Source organism: Triticum aestivum, chromosome 5A (genome assembly GCF_018294505.1).
Source record: "Triticum aestivum cultivar Chinese Spring chromosome 5A, IWGSC CS RefSeq v2.1, whole genome shotgun sequence".
NCBI lineage: Eukaryota > Viridiplantae > Streptophyta > Magnoliopsida > Poales > Poaceae > Triticum > Triticum aestivum.
The window spans coordinates 216,281,903-216,296,168 of NC_057806.1; the positions used below are offsets into that span (position 1 = coordinate 216,281,903).

At 46.8% G+C, this 14,266-nt stretch overlaps 2 protein-coding genes and 1 non-coding gene across 3 annotated transcripts; 2 read left to right on the forward strand and 1 right to left on the reverse strand.

Annotated features, from left to right (window-relative positions):
- The first annotated feature begins 2,518 nt into the window (after window positions 1-2,518).
- LOC123102812 (nifU-like protein 2, chloroplastic) lies at window positions 2,519-4,534 on the forward strand. The gene is made up of 4 exons (XM_044524246.1): window positions 2,519-2,689; window positions 2,765-2,852; window positions 2,960-3,270; window positions 4,120-4,534. Exons 1-4 carry the CDS (start codon window positions 2,618-2,620, stop codon window positions 4,309-4,311), a joined length of 663 nt encoding a protein of 220 aa, XP_044380181.1. The 5' UTR covers window positions 2,519-2,617; the 3' UTR covers window positions 4,312-4,534.
- A 218-nt stretch (window positions 4,535-4,752) lies between these two features.
- On the reverse strand, window positions 4,753-5,351 carry LOC123102813 (uncharacterized). The gene has a single exon (XM_044524247.1). It carries the CDS (start codon window positions 5,185-5,187, stop codon window positions 4,996-4,998), a length of 192 nt encoding a protein of 63 aa, XP_044380182.1. The 5' UTR covers window positions 5,188-5,351; the 3' UTR covers window positions 4,753-4,995.
- A 15-nt stretch (window positions 5,352-5,366) lies between these two features.
- TRNAR-UCU (transfer RNA arginine (anticodon UCU)) lies at window positions 5,367-5,441 on the forward strand. Its single transcript has one exon. It is a non-coding gene; the product is annotated as a tRNA-Arg (tRNA).
- The last annotated feature ends 8,825 nt before the right edge of the window (window positions 5,442-14,266 follow it).

A 14,266-nucleotide genomic window follows, 5' to 3' on the forward strand; every position in this document is an offset into this window, starting at 1 on the left:
TTCTCTAATTCTTAGGGGAGGAGGTCTTGATATCCACTTGGGGATATTCTCCTAAGGGCTTGTTCGGTTAATCCCCCCCCCCCCAAAGAGGATTGGAGGGGATTGGCAAGGACTGGAACATATTCTAACTTATAAGAGGTTTCAATCCCCTCGGATCCACACGCAACCGAACAAGGCCTAAGAGGTCTTGATCTCCAAGGGAAGAGGTAGATGATCAAAGCTCTCTCTAGATCATAACATATGCTTTGCTAACCCTAAAACAGAGGTAGGAGACGGATATTTATAGTCTAAGTGAGGGAGGGGATGGGCCTTGGCCCGAGTCATGCGCGCAGGCAATGCCGGATGATCTGGGAAATGTCTGAATGATCCGGCCAGGCCGCCATGGCTATTGCCGAGCTGGACGTTCGGGACCTTGTCTGGACGTCCGGGCTTCGCCCGAATGATCCGGGTAGAGTCCCAGATGATCCGGCTTCGTGGAGAGGCTGCTGATGTCTTCAGGTGCTATAGTCGGATCGTCCGTGAGGAGGGCCAGATCGTCCAGGCGTCGTCCGGATCATCTGGGTAGGTGCTTGATGAGGACATCACTACCACAACACCCACATCCCTTGCTGCTACCTATATTAGACAAATTACTAGAGCTCGCGCATGCTAATTAAATTACGAGGTACTTTTGTTTTTTGGTAATGATTCTAATGTTCATGAGAATATGATGCTGCCTAAATTGGATATATTTGTTTCGCTTATGAATGAAGGGCCTAGCATGGATAAGAAGGATGAACATTAGAGTAGGATCAAGCGTGGAGTTGAAGGCACGCGCGAAGGGAACAAGAATGGAGTTTTTAGTGGAGATTTCAGCACTTTGAAGCCACCATGATGACATACAAGCACACGAATGAAATATACAAGATGACCTTTCATAAATTCCGTCCATAGCTTATTATAGGTGCTACGCCACCTTATTTTGGCCTAGACCCATGTAATTTTGAATTAACTTCCCGTAGGCTGTTTTTAGAGTCCATATTATAGGGGAAACAACCCGAAGGTGTTTTAGTCCCACCTTGGGAAGGGGGGGGGGGCAAAATCCCCTCTCTTCCCCCCTATAAATACGACCTTTAAGGCATCATTTAGACTTGGGTTTTGTTTAGATTAAAGTTCACCATAGTGTAACGGTTTTAGTCCCACCTTGGGAAGGAGGGGGGGGGGACAAAATCCCCTCTCTTCCCCCCTATAAATACAACCTTTAAGACATCATTTAGACTTGAGTTTTGTTTAGATTAAAGTTCACCATAGTGCAACGCGCGTACTTCTTTGTGTCCAACGACCAGGCCAAGGCGTTTCAGAACCCCACTTTGATCAATAAAGCTTTCCTCTTATATTCGCAATATCCCAGATTGCAATCACAGTTTTTTGCTTATTCTTCATTTGCGTGCAGAAAATAGATCCTTGTGGTCAGGTTGATCATGCTTCGGCGTGGTCAATAACCTATTGGAGTTGGTTTAGCGATTGCTAAGGCACGCCGTCTTTGCACGTTTATAGTCAGACCATCAAAGTTGACTTCCACCAAAAGCGATAGCTACCTCTCATCGAAACATCGGGATACCTTTGCCTCTATCAGTGCTGACTTGTGTCGTTTGCTCTCCGTCTTCACATTCTTCTTCCTCCATCGCTTGGGCTTGCTCCTTAGCTTCTCCATGGCTGGTTCCTTGGCACCTGAGTATGCAAAGTGTTTTCACTTGAGGCAGTAGCCATGTCTCATGTGATTCGAAAGGGAGTTGAGCAAGGAGGGAGTTCACCTCGGTTTCGATAGATTTTGCACGAGCCCTTGTCATTGGTCCACTTGGTGCCTTGGGTGATGATGACGTGTCCATGGGGTGCTCTGCATCATTTTGTTTACTGTGTAGTGAGCTTTCAAGGTCCTGGCCATCTATCCGTTCTATGCCACGAAATGCATAATAAAAAGAAAAAAATGGACGAACCTTATGACGTATGTTTCATGTACGTGGACATCAAAAGACAAAATTATCAGTATCATCAACTTATAAATAGTTACTATTTGAAAATTCAAGGTATATTTGTAGCTCAAGTATTTTACCAATATATTTGCGGTCATATTCACTCAACAGAAATCTTTGTATTTGACTAACACAAAGATACTCCAATAATGAGCAAATATTGCAGAGGTTACTCCCCACCTGACCTAGTTTGCAGAATGGGACATATTGCAGAGGTTACTCCCCACGAAATCCATCAGCTTTGCTTTGGGTTACCGCACAAAATTTAGCATATGTCAAAAATGTAATGATTTTGGTCCGATTAAGATGAAAATCATCGGTTTGCATAAAATTCATCTGGTTTACTCAAATCGAATTTGCAATATATGCATACAACGTTGGATGGCCGGCATCCGTGCGTGTCTGTTTAAAGGGTTTGCAGATGCCAGCACGTAGCATATGTGCATGGCCATCGGTTGGTTTGGTTGAACTAAAACCACACAAAATTTAGCAAAAGAAACGAGCGCTGGAGCGGGAATGCGGGCACACAAATACCACCCGCCACCCACGCCTCACCAACAGCGGCGGCATCTCCAGGACCGGTTGCCTCCAGTCGGGCACCGGAGATGCAGGCGGCGGTAGCGGCGTCGACGTGGGCGCCGACCACCTCGCCGTCTACCTCCTCCTCCTCCTTCAAGGTAAGGCCTCTTGTTTCTCCGTCTCTTCTTGCTTAACCGCTTCATGTTGTCTAACGAGGAGCTGTTCGTGTCAAGGTTGGGGTCTCGTCGCGCTTGCGTGGGAGGAGAACGCCCTCTGCCGCGGCAACTTCGGTCGCCGTGTCCATTCGCCAGCCGCTGGAAGGTGAGACTTCCGTCCTTGCCGCAGATCAACTATAGTGACAGTTGGGTATGCTGGTCCTTACTAGAGGTGGATTTCTAAGTTTCATCTATCACGTTTTGTTGCTGCAGTTGTTCGACCCATTGCCGACCCAAATCCAGTGGTCGATTCGCCATTAACCGCTGAAAATGTGGAGCTTGTTCTGGATCAAGTCCGGCCGTATCTCATGGCAGACGGAGGCAACGTTGCCTTGCATGAGATCGACGGGAATGTGGTGAGGCTCAAGCTGCAAGGAGCATGCGGGGTGTGCCCGAGCTCGGTGATGACCATGAGGATGGGCATTCAGCGGCGTTTGATGGATGAAATACCAGAGATTGCTGCAGTTGAAGCTATCACGGACAAGGACGCTGGGCTTAAGCTGAACGAAGAGAATGTTGAGAAGGTACTGTTACTTGTCAATGGTGCCATGTAGAATAATAAAAATTCTAATTGTGCAGACAACGTACAATTCGATGCAGTGCAAAAGTGGGTATTTGTCAAGCATTAACCTATCTCATACTACATGAAATGCAAATAAAGATTCACTAGAGGGTCTTGCAGAGTCAGTTTGCGAAAACGTTTCTTAAATAAAACTAGGTTGTTGTCTTCAAATAGAATGCTAGTGTTCCAGTTCTTTTTATGCAACAGCATATCCTGTGTTGTCTTTAATTTCACATACCATTCTGGGGTGTGGGGACTATATACCTGGAGCAACAACCTTCGTGCCATGGACAGTATCGCCGTCCATCTTCTTTTGATAAGAGGATCTGTGATTTGTCCGTTAAATTTTGTGGCACAGTGATGACTGTTCCATGTGGTTGGTTTGTCGTCCATTCTTCCTTAGAATGACATTCCAATACAGAATGCAGAACATGTACTCCCTCCGTTTCTTTTTCTCCGCGTATTAGGTTTCTCTTTAAGTCAAAACTTTGTAAACTTTGACTAAATTTATATTAAAAGTTATCAACATCTACAATTACGAATAAATATAATAGTGCAAGTAATTGTTAGACATTATACATTGTTTCCTTGTTGCACACTGTCCTACACCTTGAGATGATCTATCTACTCCCTCTGTCCCATAATATAAGAGCGTTTTTGACACTACACTACACTAGTGTCAAAAACGCTCTTATATTATGGGACAGAGGGAGTAACTTTTATTGGCCCTTTCCATAATATGGGCGAAAACCAGTAGCTGGAGCAAATAAAGGTACATCTTTGAAAATTCCTTCCTTTCACCCAATGGCAGGTACTCGATGAGATCAGGCCATACCTCACCGGTGCAGGAGGCGGTAATCTCAGGTTTGTCGCGATCAACAAATTCTTCGTGAAAGTCCAACTCAAGGGCCCTGCAGCAGGTGTGGCGGCCGTCCGAGTTGCTATAGCACAGAAGCTCAAAGAGAAGATCCCATCCATCGCAGCTGTCCGGCTACTGCCGTAAACTTCAACTGCAAAACATTGCTGTGAATATCTGGTTATCCAGGAGAATGCTATGAATGCGCTAACTGATCAGATCACCACTGTAGCTGTTAGCTGGTAGCCCCATGGAGAGTTTCTCATCTCTAGTCAGATGATATGCGACTATTGATGTGAAATGTTGTAACAAGGTTCTTTTGGTCTCCTCCTCTTGGGAAGGAAATGGAAAAGGTCAATCTTGGTCGAAATTAACTCGTTGCTTTGCCTGAAAAATTACATGATTTTGAAAGAAGCCAAGGCAGAAAGCATGAAGCCTTGTGGTCTCATCTGAAGAAGGGACGCTTCAGATTCACCTGAGCTTCTTGTTCCTGGAAATATTATCCATCTTCAACATATAAATAACATAAACATGAACAATCAATCTGATAGTATATAATGGACACCATCCAGTCAGGAGTTCAAGCCATGAACAAAGGAACACTGAAGCATTTTATTGTTCTAGAACACGGCAAGACTGGGGCATTACAATTCGTCATGCAAAATCGCAAAGGAACAGCATCCGAGCTACTTGTCGTCTCATATTTTGATTGTTACAGACGCGGAATCCATTGCATCAAACGAGACAAGGAGGAGGTGACTATACCCCGAGCCAAGATCTCGGGATTTCACACGCATCGCATCCAGAAGCAAACGACGACGGGCGACCGATCTAGATGGCGGAAGGGAGGATCTGGGAGACGACGAGGTAGGCGAGGAACCCGGCGAAGGCGAGCAGGAAGGCGTAGTCCACCGCCACGAACAGCGCGGTGGATCCGTGGCCCCTCTTGCGGCCCTTCTCCTCCTCCGCGGCCGCCGTGGCGCCGAACCCGATGCCGCTGCGCTTGTTCGCCGCTGCCTCCATCCCGCGCGCAGATGACCTCTTCCGCACCTCGCTCCGGCGACGGCGATGTGATGAGATGGGAGACGACGGGGAAGGCTATGTCTTGTCTTAGATATAGCGACAAGAGAACGGCGGAACCCAAGAAGACGCAACGCAGAAGACTAAAGAAGGAGATGCGTGGGTTTGGCGCAGACAAAACAGCGCCTGTGGCCTAATGGATAAGGCGTCTGACTTCTAATCAGACGATTGTGGGTTCGAGTCCCACACCAGGCGTGTGTTTTTTAAGCTTGTTTTGATATTTCGATAGTTCCTTTGTTTTTCTTTTGGTGTATCAAACACTCTTCAATAATACTCCCTTTGTAAACTAATATAAGAGCATTTAGATCACTACTTTAGTATCCTAAACGCTCTTATATTAGTTTACGGAGGGAGTAACTAGTTTTTTTTGAGTCTAAACACACTTCACTTTATTGGATAATGTTCATGGGGATACAATTTAGATCTGGGGGGTTTATGAGCCACACATGGTACTCTGGGTCTAGACCAAAAGCATGCTTAGCAAGGCTATGTGCCTCTAGATTTGTAGCCCGTCCTTCAAAGATGACGGTGCACTGTTGGAAAATCTCCATTGTCTCTCTGATCTCCTTCACGATAGATGCATACATCCCACCAATGCCAAGTTTTATATCCTGCACCACACCCTTACAATCTGATGCAACAATAACATGGGATAATGAAAGATCTTGGGCGAGTGCAAGAGCCTCCCGGCAAGCTAGCGCCTCAAGTGTTGCCGGATCGGTGAGGCCGGCGCATCTGATCGCTGATGAGCCCAAGTAATTGCCATCTCCGTCCCTGCAAACTGCACTGAAAGAGCCCTCTTCATTTGCTCTGTTGACAGCCCCGTCGACCCTGATTTTAGCAAAATTTTCCAGTGGCCTTATCCACCTAGGCTGCCTCCCTCCGGAACTAGTAACTGGAGTGTGTTTCACCTCAGCTACCTTGCAGTCATTGAGCTCCCGAATAAACTTCAAGATGAATTGATGTGTTGACATCGGGCTCTGAAAGATGTGCTCATGTAATGCTTGGCATCGGGAGAACCAAATAGCCCACAGAGTAACAAGTACTTGAGTGAACTCCGCCGAGGGAAGCGTGTCCAGTAGAGAGAAGATCCATCGTTTTGCATCTGGTTCGGTTGTTTCGGTTAAAACCTCAAAAATCTCAGGCGCTTGCAAAGCCCAGACCGAATGAGCAACGTGGCAGTGTATGAGAGAGTGTTGCCAGGAATCTGTTGCACCACATAGCCCGCAACTGTCCACGGTCGCCATGTTTCGGTGGTGTAGCACATCCGCCGTCGGGATCGACTGTTGAGCTAGTCTCCAGAGAAAGATTTTGATCTTTGAAGGCACTTCGACCTTCCATAGCTTGGACCAGGACTTCTGTTCACCTTCAGAGTTGGAGGAATCCGCTCGCCCCTCTAGCCAAGCTTCTCGGCTGTGTTTCGTGGTAACAAGCATGCGATATGCCGATCGAACTGAAAAAAACACCGTTCCTCTCATGAGCCCAAGACCAGAAGTCATCAATCTGCTTAGTGCATAGAGGAATTGAGAAGATAGCCGCGGCATCAGTCGGTAAAAAGACTTGAGTCACAACATGTCGGTCCCAGGAAGCATCCGGCATTATCAGTTCACTAACAAGCTGCGGTGGATTAGCAACCCTGCTCGTGATAGGTCTCATGTTATGAGGGCGTGGGAGCCAGTTGTGATACCATATCTCCGTAGACTGCCCATCACCAACCCGGCGTATGAGACCTTGTGACATAGTATCTCTTCCATCAAGAATGGCTCTCCACACTTGATATGGGGAAGAGCCAAGTTCGGCATGGAGGAATTCTCCCGTGGGGAAATACTTGGCCTTTAGGATTCTTGCACTTAGGGTGTTTGGGTCTGTCAGAATACGCCACGACTGTCTTGCTAGAAGAGCAAGGTTAAAAAGTTCAATATCGCGAAAGCCAAGGCCCCCACACTACTTAGGCCTTGTCATGGTACTCCAAGAAACCCAATGTGGCTTCCTCTTGCCATCCTTGCTGCCCCACCAAAATTTCCTTATGAGAGAGTTCAAGTGGTCGCAGAGCCCGCGAGGAAGTTTGAAGCATGGCATTGAGTATACCGGAACAGCCTGTGCCACTGACTTGATTAGAACTTCTTTCCCTCCCACAGATAGAATTTTTTCCAACCAACCCTTGACTTTGTTCCACACCTGTCCTTCAGAAACTTAAAGGCACCATTTTTGCTGTTTCCCACATCCGATGGCATTCCCAAGTATCATTCTGAAAGAGACTCATTGGTTATGTTGAGTGCCTGTTTCACTTCAGCTCTGAGACTGTTTGGACACCCTTTGCTGAAAAAAACCGATGATTTTGAAAGGTTGACTCTCTGACCCGAGGCATTACAGTAAGAGTCTAACAAGAGGACAACTCGTTTGCTCCATCAACACTGGCCTTAACAAACAGCAGGCTATCATCTGCGAAAAGCAAGTGGCTTACCGGCGGAGCCGATGGAGCAACTTGAATACCATTGAGGTGCGATGACTCATTTGTAGTTTTTAAGAGGCACGAAAGGCCCTCCGCTGCAAGCAAGAACAGGTAAGGAGAAATTGGGTCCCCCAGTCGGATCCCTCTAGACGGCAAAAATCCTTCGAGTTTTGTGCCATTGAATAAAACTGAGAATTTAACGGAACTCACCATTCTCATGATCAGAGCTACCCACGTGGGAGCAAAGCCCATCTTTAGCATAATGGCCTCCAAATAGTTCCACTCAACCCTATCATAAGCTTTCATCATGTCCAACTTAACTGCACAGAAACGGTTTCTTTGCGCCTTGTTCCTTTTCATGAAGTGCAAGCATTCGTATGCCGTGATGATATTGTCTGTAATCAGCCTTCCTGGCACAAAAGCAGATTGCTCCTCGGAGATAATATCAGGCAGGATGATTTTTAGTCTATTGGACAAAACCTTTGAAGCAATCTTGTAAAGGACGTTACAGAGACTTATGGGTCGAAATTGCGTGAGCTGGGTTGGATCTTTTACCTTCGGGATTAGAACCAAGATAGTTTCATTGATTACTTCCGGGCTCTCCTCACCACGAAGAATGCGAAGAACCACCTCTGTTACCTCAGTACCACATAAGGTCCAATGCCTTTGGAAGAAGTGAGCCTTATATCCGTCGGGTCCAGGTGCCTTCTTAGGATACATTTGGAACAAGGCCATCTTAACCTCTTCTGTCGTGTACGGTGCGAGTAAGTTTTCATTCATCTCACTTGTCACCTTGGTCGGAACAGCCGCCAAAACCTCATCCATGCCCGACGTCCCTTCGGAAGTAAAGAGATTTTTGTAAAAGGAGTTCGCAAGGTTGGCCATCTCTGACACATCTTGCGTCGTCGATCCATCATCCCGTTGGAGGTTTTTAATCTGGTTCTTCCTACGCCGCATGCTAGCTCGTCGTTGGAAGTATTTCGTGTTTTTATCTCCGTCCGTAAGCCAGTCCACCCGGGATCTTTGTCGAAGCTGGATCTCTTCCATATGATAGAGCTCGACGAGCCGATCCTTCGTTTTGACCTCTGCATGTGACGGCGCAGTTCTCTGGGGGTCATTCTGGAAAACCGCAAGTGCTTTCTTGAGTTTTTTAATCTCCCTTGACACCTTCCCGATCGTTGCCCCACTCCATTGGGTTAGAGAGACAGACAGGTTTGTGAGTTTTTTATTCATATTGGCAATAGTGTTCGCTCCCTGCTCCTGTGCCCAAAGACTGTCCAGGGACGCTTTGTATTCGGCATGTCTCTCCCAGTACAGCTCGTATCTGAAGATTTTATCTCCTTTGTTAGCTGTCGGACGGGGTTCTAACTGCAACCGGATGGGGCAATGGTCCGAGGTAGCTGCATTTTCATGGAATAAAGTGGCATGAGGGAACATAGCAGCCCAATCACTGTTCACCATAGCACGGTCTAGACGCACTCGGCAATATGTGTCGCCTGTTGTTTTCTTCTCAAAGGTCCATGGACGACCTTGGTAGCCCAAGTCATCAAGAGCGCAGACATCCATCGCATCTCGAAAGCCAGCTATCTGTGAAGCACGCCTCTGTCCTGATCCGACGTGTTCATGGGCATGTAAGACCTCATTGAAATCTCCTAAACATAGCCAGGGCAATGGGTTAACCGAGACTAAAGATTTTAGCATATCCCAAGTTTTATATCGCTCTCCGACTTGGGCTTCCCCATAAACGCAGGTGAGGCGCCAGTCTGTGCTGTTAGGGGAGCTAACTGTGGCATCTATGTGGTACTCCGAATAACCAAAAACATTGATATTTATTCCATCATTCCAAAAAAGGCCAAGACCACCGCTACGGCCGGTGCTACCAACAACATAAGCATGAGAAAAACCTAGTGTGTCACCAAGATTTTCGACCCGTGCTTTTGAAATTTGTGTCTCAACTACTCACAACACGGCCGGGGCAAATTGCTTCGCTAGATCACGAAGCTCCCGAATTGCCGCGGCTTTGCCCGCTCCACGACAATTCCAGCATAGGAGATTCATTGCGCCCGGCGATCCTCCTCACGGGAGGTCGCGGATTTTGCGTCGTTTGTTTTTTCTGAGGCACCACTCTTCTTCAAGTTGTTCTTGTCTTGGTTTGCTCGGAGCCTTTTCTGCTCCTGCTTGGATGAGGGACTTGTCCGGCACCATCGTCAGTGGCAAGGCTAGGGCACTGTTGGCCGCAGGCGGGGCTGTCTTTTGGCTGATCACACCCAGGTCATCTGGCATGCGCTTCCTGTTCCCATCTGCTTCTTTCATCACCGCATCCATGTCACCATCTGATTCTTGCTCTGAGTGTTTCTGTCCCATGCTCATAGGGTCCATACTGCGTCCTCCCCGGCCACCACGACGGCCTCCTTGTCGCCCCTTGCCCCGGCCAGCTCCAGGGCCAGCACCAACTCGCATATTCCATGTTGCCCTTAGATCCTTGAAGTATAGGGATGATGGAGGATGAATCCCGTCACCATGCTCCTTGAAGACATGCCCTAGATGGCCACATACAGCACACCAGTTCGGAAGGCGCTCATACTTCACACGATAGATCTGTCGTTTACCATCACGGATCATGGAAACCGCATTCTTGAGAGGCTTGTTGACATTGATCCTAACCCAGACGCGGTAGAAGTTACCCGCAAAGTCCTGAGTCATTGTTTCCGTAAACAAAACCTCTCCCACTTTAGCTGCAAGAGGTCCCACTAGATGAGCATACAAATCTGGGACGTCATGGATCTGAATCCATATGTTGAGATGGTCTAGATTCACCTCTGTTGGCTTAGTGATTCCATCATTAGGCTCAATGACCACTGCGTTTCCTCTGAAATTCCATGGCCCCTCCTGCATGACCCGTTCCCAATCTCCCAAGCAGAAGAATTGCATCGTGTAGAGATTATCATCGAGGGGACGGAACTTTACATCATGCGTGAGGTCCCAGGCTGACCTCATGTTCCTGAAGAACCAATATTGGTTGTATGGTTTATCTATGTGAACCCTAGCCACAGCCATCCACCTGGTAGCCTCTGGTGGCGCCTGCTTTCTCATCGAAAACAACATCATCGAGATCCTCCTCTCTGAGACCTAACTCAGCCATCATCTTTTCTATCTCTGTCGCGGAACCCAAGGCCAACGCCTCATGGGCGTTCGCTCCCATCGCCGCAGACGAAACCTTGAACTCTAGCCCGAAAAGAACAGATCAGGGCGCTGAAGCGAACCCTAGCTCTCGTCTCGAAACCAAGCCGACGATCAAGGCCAGGAAGTGATGCAGGGATCACCCCTTAGTCAGCCCGAATCGTGAGACGAGGGTAGATCGGAGGAGGGAAGACAAGATCTCGACGGTGGCGTCAGAGCGCCTCCGGGAGGAGAAAACCCTAGCGAGAGGGGAAAAACTCACATTTGACACTTGGCTAGGAACCGTGCGTTGCAACGGGAGAAAAAAATTATAATCTACAATGGCTGTGACCACATTTTGCTACATCAGCGAGATACACTATCACTCTCAATTTCGAGAAATCATGACATTTTTTAAACTCGTGGACATATTTGAAATCATAAACAATTTTCAAATTTGTGAACACTTTTACAAATTTTTGATCATTTTATAAAATCAAGAACATTATTTGATTCATGAACATTTTATACTATTTTAAGACTTTTTTAAAAAGATTCAACATTTTTTAAACAATTTTCTTGAATTGATGAACATTTCTAGAATCGACGAACTTTATTTTGGAAATTGGTGGAACAATTTCTGAAATCCACGAACATTTTCTAAAATGCATGATCATTTTGGAATCAACGAACATTTAATGAATGAATAAAGTACTTTGTAAGCCACAAACAGTTTTTGTATTTTAAGGACATTTTTCCATTCATAAACATTTTTTGAATTGGCAAAATTCTGTTCAATTTCATTACAATTTTTTAATACGCAATCTTTTTAAAATTTTATGAACATTTGTTTTCAAAATTTGGAACATTTTTGAATAAGCAAACATTTTCTTTACAAAATCACAGCTTTTCGGCCAGGGCATGGCCGAAGTAGGCTTTTCGGCCGCGCTTGGGCCGAAAACGCGCTGTCGGCTGGGGCCCGACCGAAAATAGTAGCTTCGGCTGCTGGGAGGCCGAACTGGGCCGTTTTCGGCCCACAGGTGACCGAAGCACAGCTTTTCGGCCAGGCTACGGCCGAAAAGGTGCGGATAAGTCCCCCGCCGACGCCAGCGCTCTGTTCTTCTTCTTCGTTTCCCTTTCTCTCTCTCAGTTCTTCTGTACCTCGCCCCCCGCGCCGATCTCCTCCATTTGCCACTCATTTGCAAATCCAACCCACAGAATCGGTAGATCATCGCAATCTCCACCGGCCTATGGTGTTATTTTTTGCTATGGGATAGTTTTTGATGTGTTTGGGGAGGAGTAGCCATGGTGGGGAGGAGGAGCCATGGTGGAGAGGAGGACGGGTAGTAGGTGGTGGTGACTAGTAGAAGCTGCTGCAGAGGAGGAGGTGGTGAGGAGGAGGAGCAGGTTAGGGGCTGACCGGAGTTGGCGTTGTCGTTCTCCGGTGGTGCAAGAAGCGTACACACACTTCGAAGGTATAATCACGGCCTCACAAATATTATGTAAATTGTATAGTTTAGTTAGTGTATATAAGTCATATTGTGAATTTTAGTGTCAATAAATTTTTGGAGGCATTTTAGCGCATAGTTCGTGTAGCGGATAATATTAGTGTTCGTTGTGAATTGCAGTGTTAATATAATTTTGGAGGCATTTTAGCGCATAGTTCGATATAATGAGTTGGGGGTTGATCTTAGCGGATAATATTAGTGTATATTGTGATTAATGAGAAGATGGCAATGTCTGACAGGTGAAAATGTCTGAATCAGTAAATCTGAATGTTTACTACGGCGCTGGTAATGTTCGATATAATGAGTTGGGGGTTGATCTTAGCGAGTTTAAAAATGGCGTCATGACACTAGCTGACCCGGACAGACTGGACATTAGACAGTTGAAGTACTGGTTGACAACTAGTTTCGGTCTGGATCCTGAAGTATGTTCTGTCAGTATTCATGCATTGTGGACCAAATCCTGTAAAAATGTCAAGTGGGAGTTGATGCCGGTAGATAGGAGCCAGCATTGGTTGTCCCTGTTAAGACGCTGTCGAGACCGAAGAATCCACCCATATGCACTTGTGCAACCTGTGCCGAAGGAGGAGAATACCGTAGAACTCCACAGGGGGTATGAACCCGGCCAAGGCAGTGAAGTGGCTAACGAGATTGTTTTATCCGGGTCACAACCACAAGATGTGGATGCTAGCCAACCCGAGAAAGAGTCAGACTACGTGCCACACAATGTTTGTGGTCCTGATACTGGGCAGAGCAGCCAGTCGATAATATTAGCTGGTTCAGGTTTTGCTGATGGGGATGAGGAAGGGGATGAAATGCAGAGGGTGATGGAGGAAGAGGACGAGGATGGATTGGTGGAGGAACTGGATTCTGAAAATTCTGAGGATGAAGTTGAGGTACCGATTCCTTCTGCATGGGAGCAGGACATATCCACCGGCCTTACGGTGAACGATGGCCATGAGACTCCATGGCAGTATAATCTGAACCAAGTACAAATAGGGGCTATGTTTGATACAAAGAAAAAATTGAAGTATGCGGTGATAAAGTGGGCTATGTCTACGCAGAGGGTTTTTAAGACACACATATCAAGTCCAACAAACTATACCGTGAAATGTGTTGAAAAAGGTTGTCCAGGGAAGGTGCACGGGCACGTGCCGAAGTACGACATCCACTGGGTTGTCACCATTGTCATCCCACATAATTGTGTGAGGAAGAACCTGCTGGTGAAGCATCCGAACCTGACTTCAAGTCTCATTGCGCAACTCATGTATACTGAGATAGTTGAGAAGAAAGATATGGAAGCAAAACACATCCAGACAGCAGTGAAGGTCAGATGGAAGTATGTCATTCCTTATGGGAAGGCTTGGAGGGCTAAGCAGAAGGCTATGGAGAAAAGGTTTGGGACGTTCTTCGACTCATATGATAATGTTGTCCGTCTCCTGGGCATACTGAAGGAGAGGAATCCCGGCACTTATGTGAACGTACAACACATGAGGTTGCTGAGTATACCAGATTTCAAGGTGTTGAAACGAGTGTTCTTCTCTTTTGGTATGTGCATCGAAGCTTTCCGGCATTGTCCTCCTGTTCTGTTTGTGGATGGTACATTCCTGACCGGTCAGTATAGAGGGCAAATCCTGACTGCTATTGGTGTGGACGGGAACAATCAAATCATCCCACTTGCCATGGCATTTGTGGAGGGTGAGAACTTTCTCAGCTGGGTATGGTTCTTCCGCCAAGTGAAAATTGCCATTGTGAAGGACCGACCAAACGTGTGTGTCATTCATGACAGACATGCTGGTATATTGAAGGCCGTGAAGACACTTCGTAATCCAACAGATGACGAACGGACACCTTGGAGGGACTTGCAGAGCCGGTGGTGCATGCGCCATCTTGGGGCTAATTTTTT

Excerpts from the sequence above, each read along its gene's own strand:
- LOC123102812 (XM_044524246.1), top strand. The coding sequence starts at position 2,618 with ATGCAGGCGGCGGTAGCGGCGTCGACGTGGGCGCCGACCACCTCGCCG. Across the intron at positions 2,853-2,959 it reads CATTCGCCAGCCGCTGGAAG|TTGTTCGACCCATTGCCGAC; the intron begins GTGAGACTTCCG and ends TTGTTGCTGCAG. Across the intron at positions 3,271-4,119 it reads ACGAAGAGAATGTTGAGAAG|GTACTCGATGAGATCAGGCC; the intron begins GTACTGTTACTT and ends ACCCAATGGCAG.
- LOC123102813 (XM_044524247.1), bottom strand. The coding sequence starts at position 5,187 with ATGGAGGCAGCGGCGAACAAGCGCAGCGGCATCGGGTTCGGCGCCACG.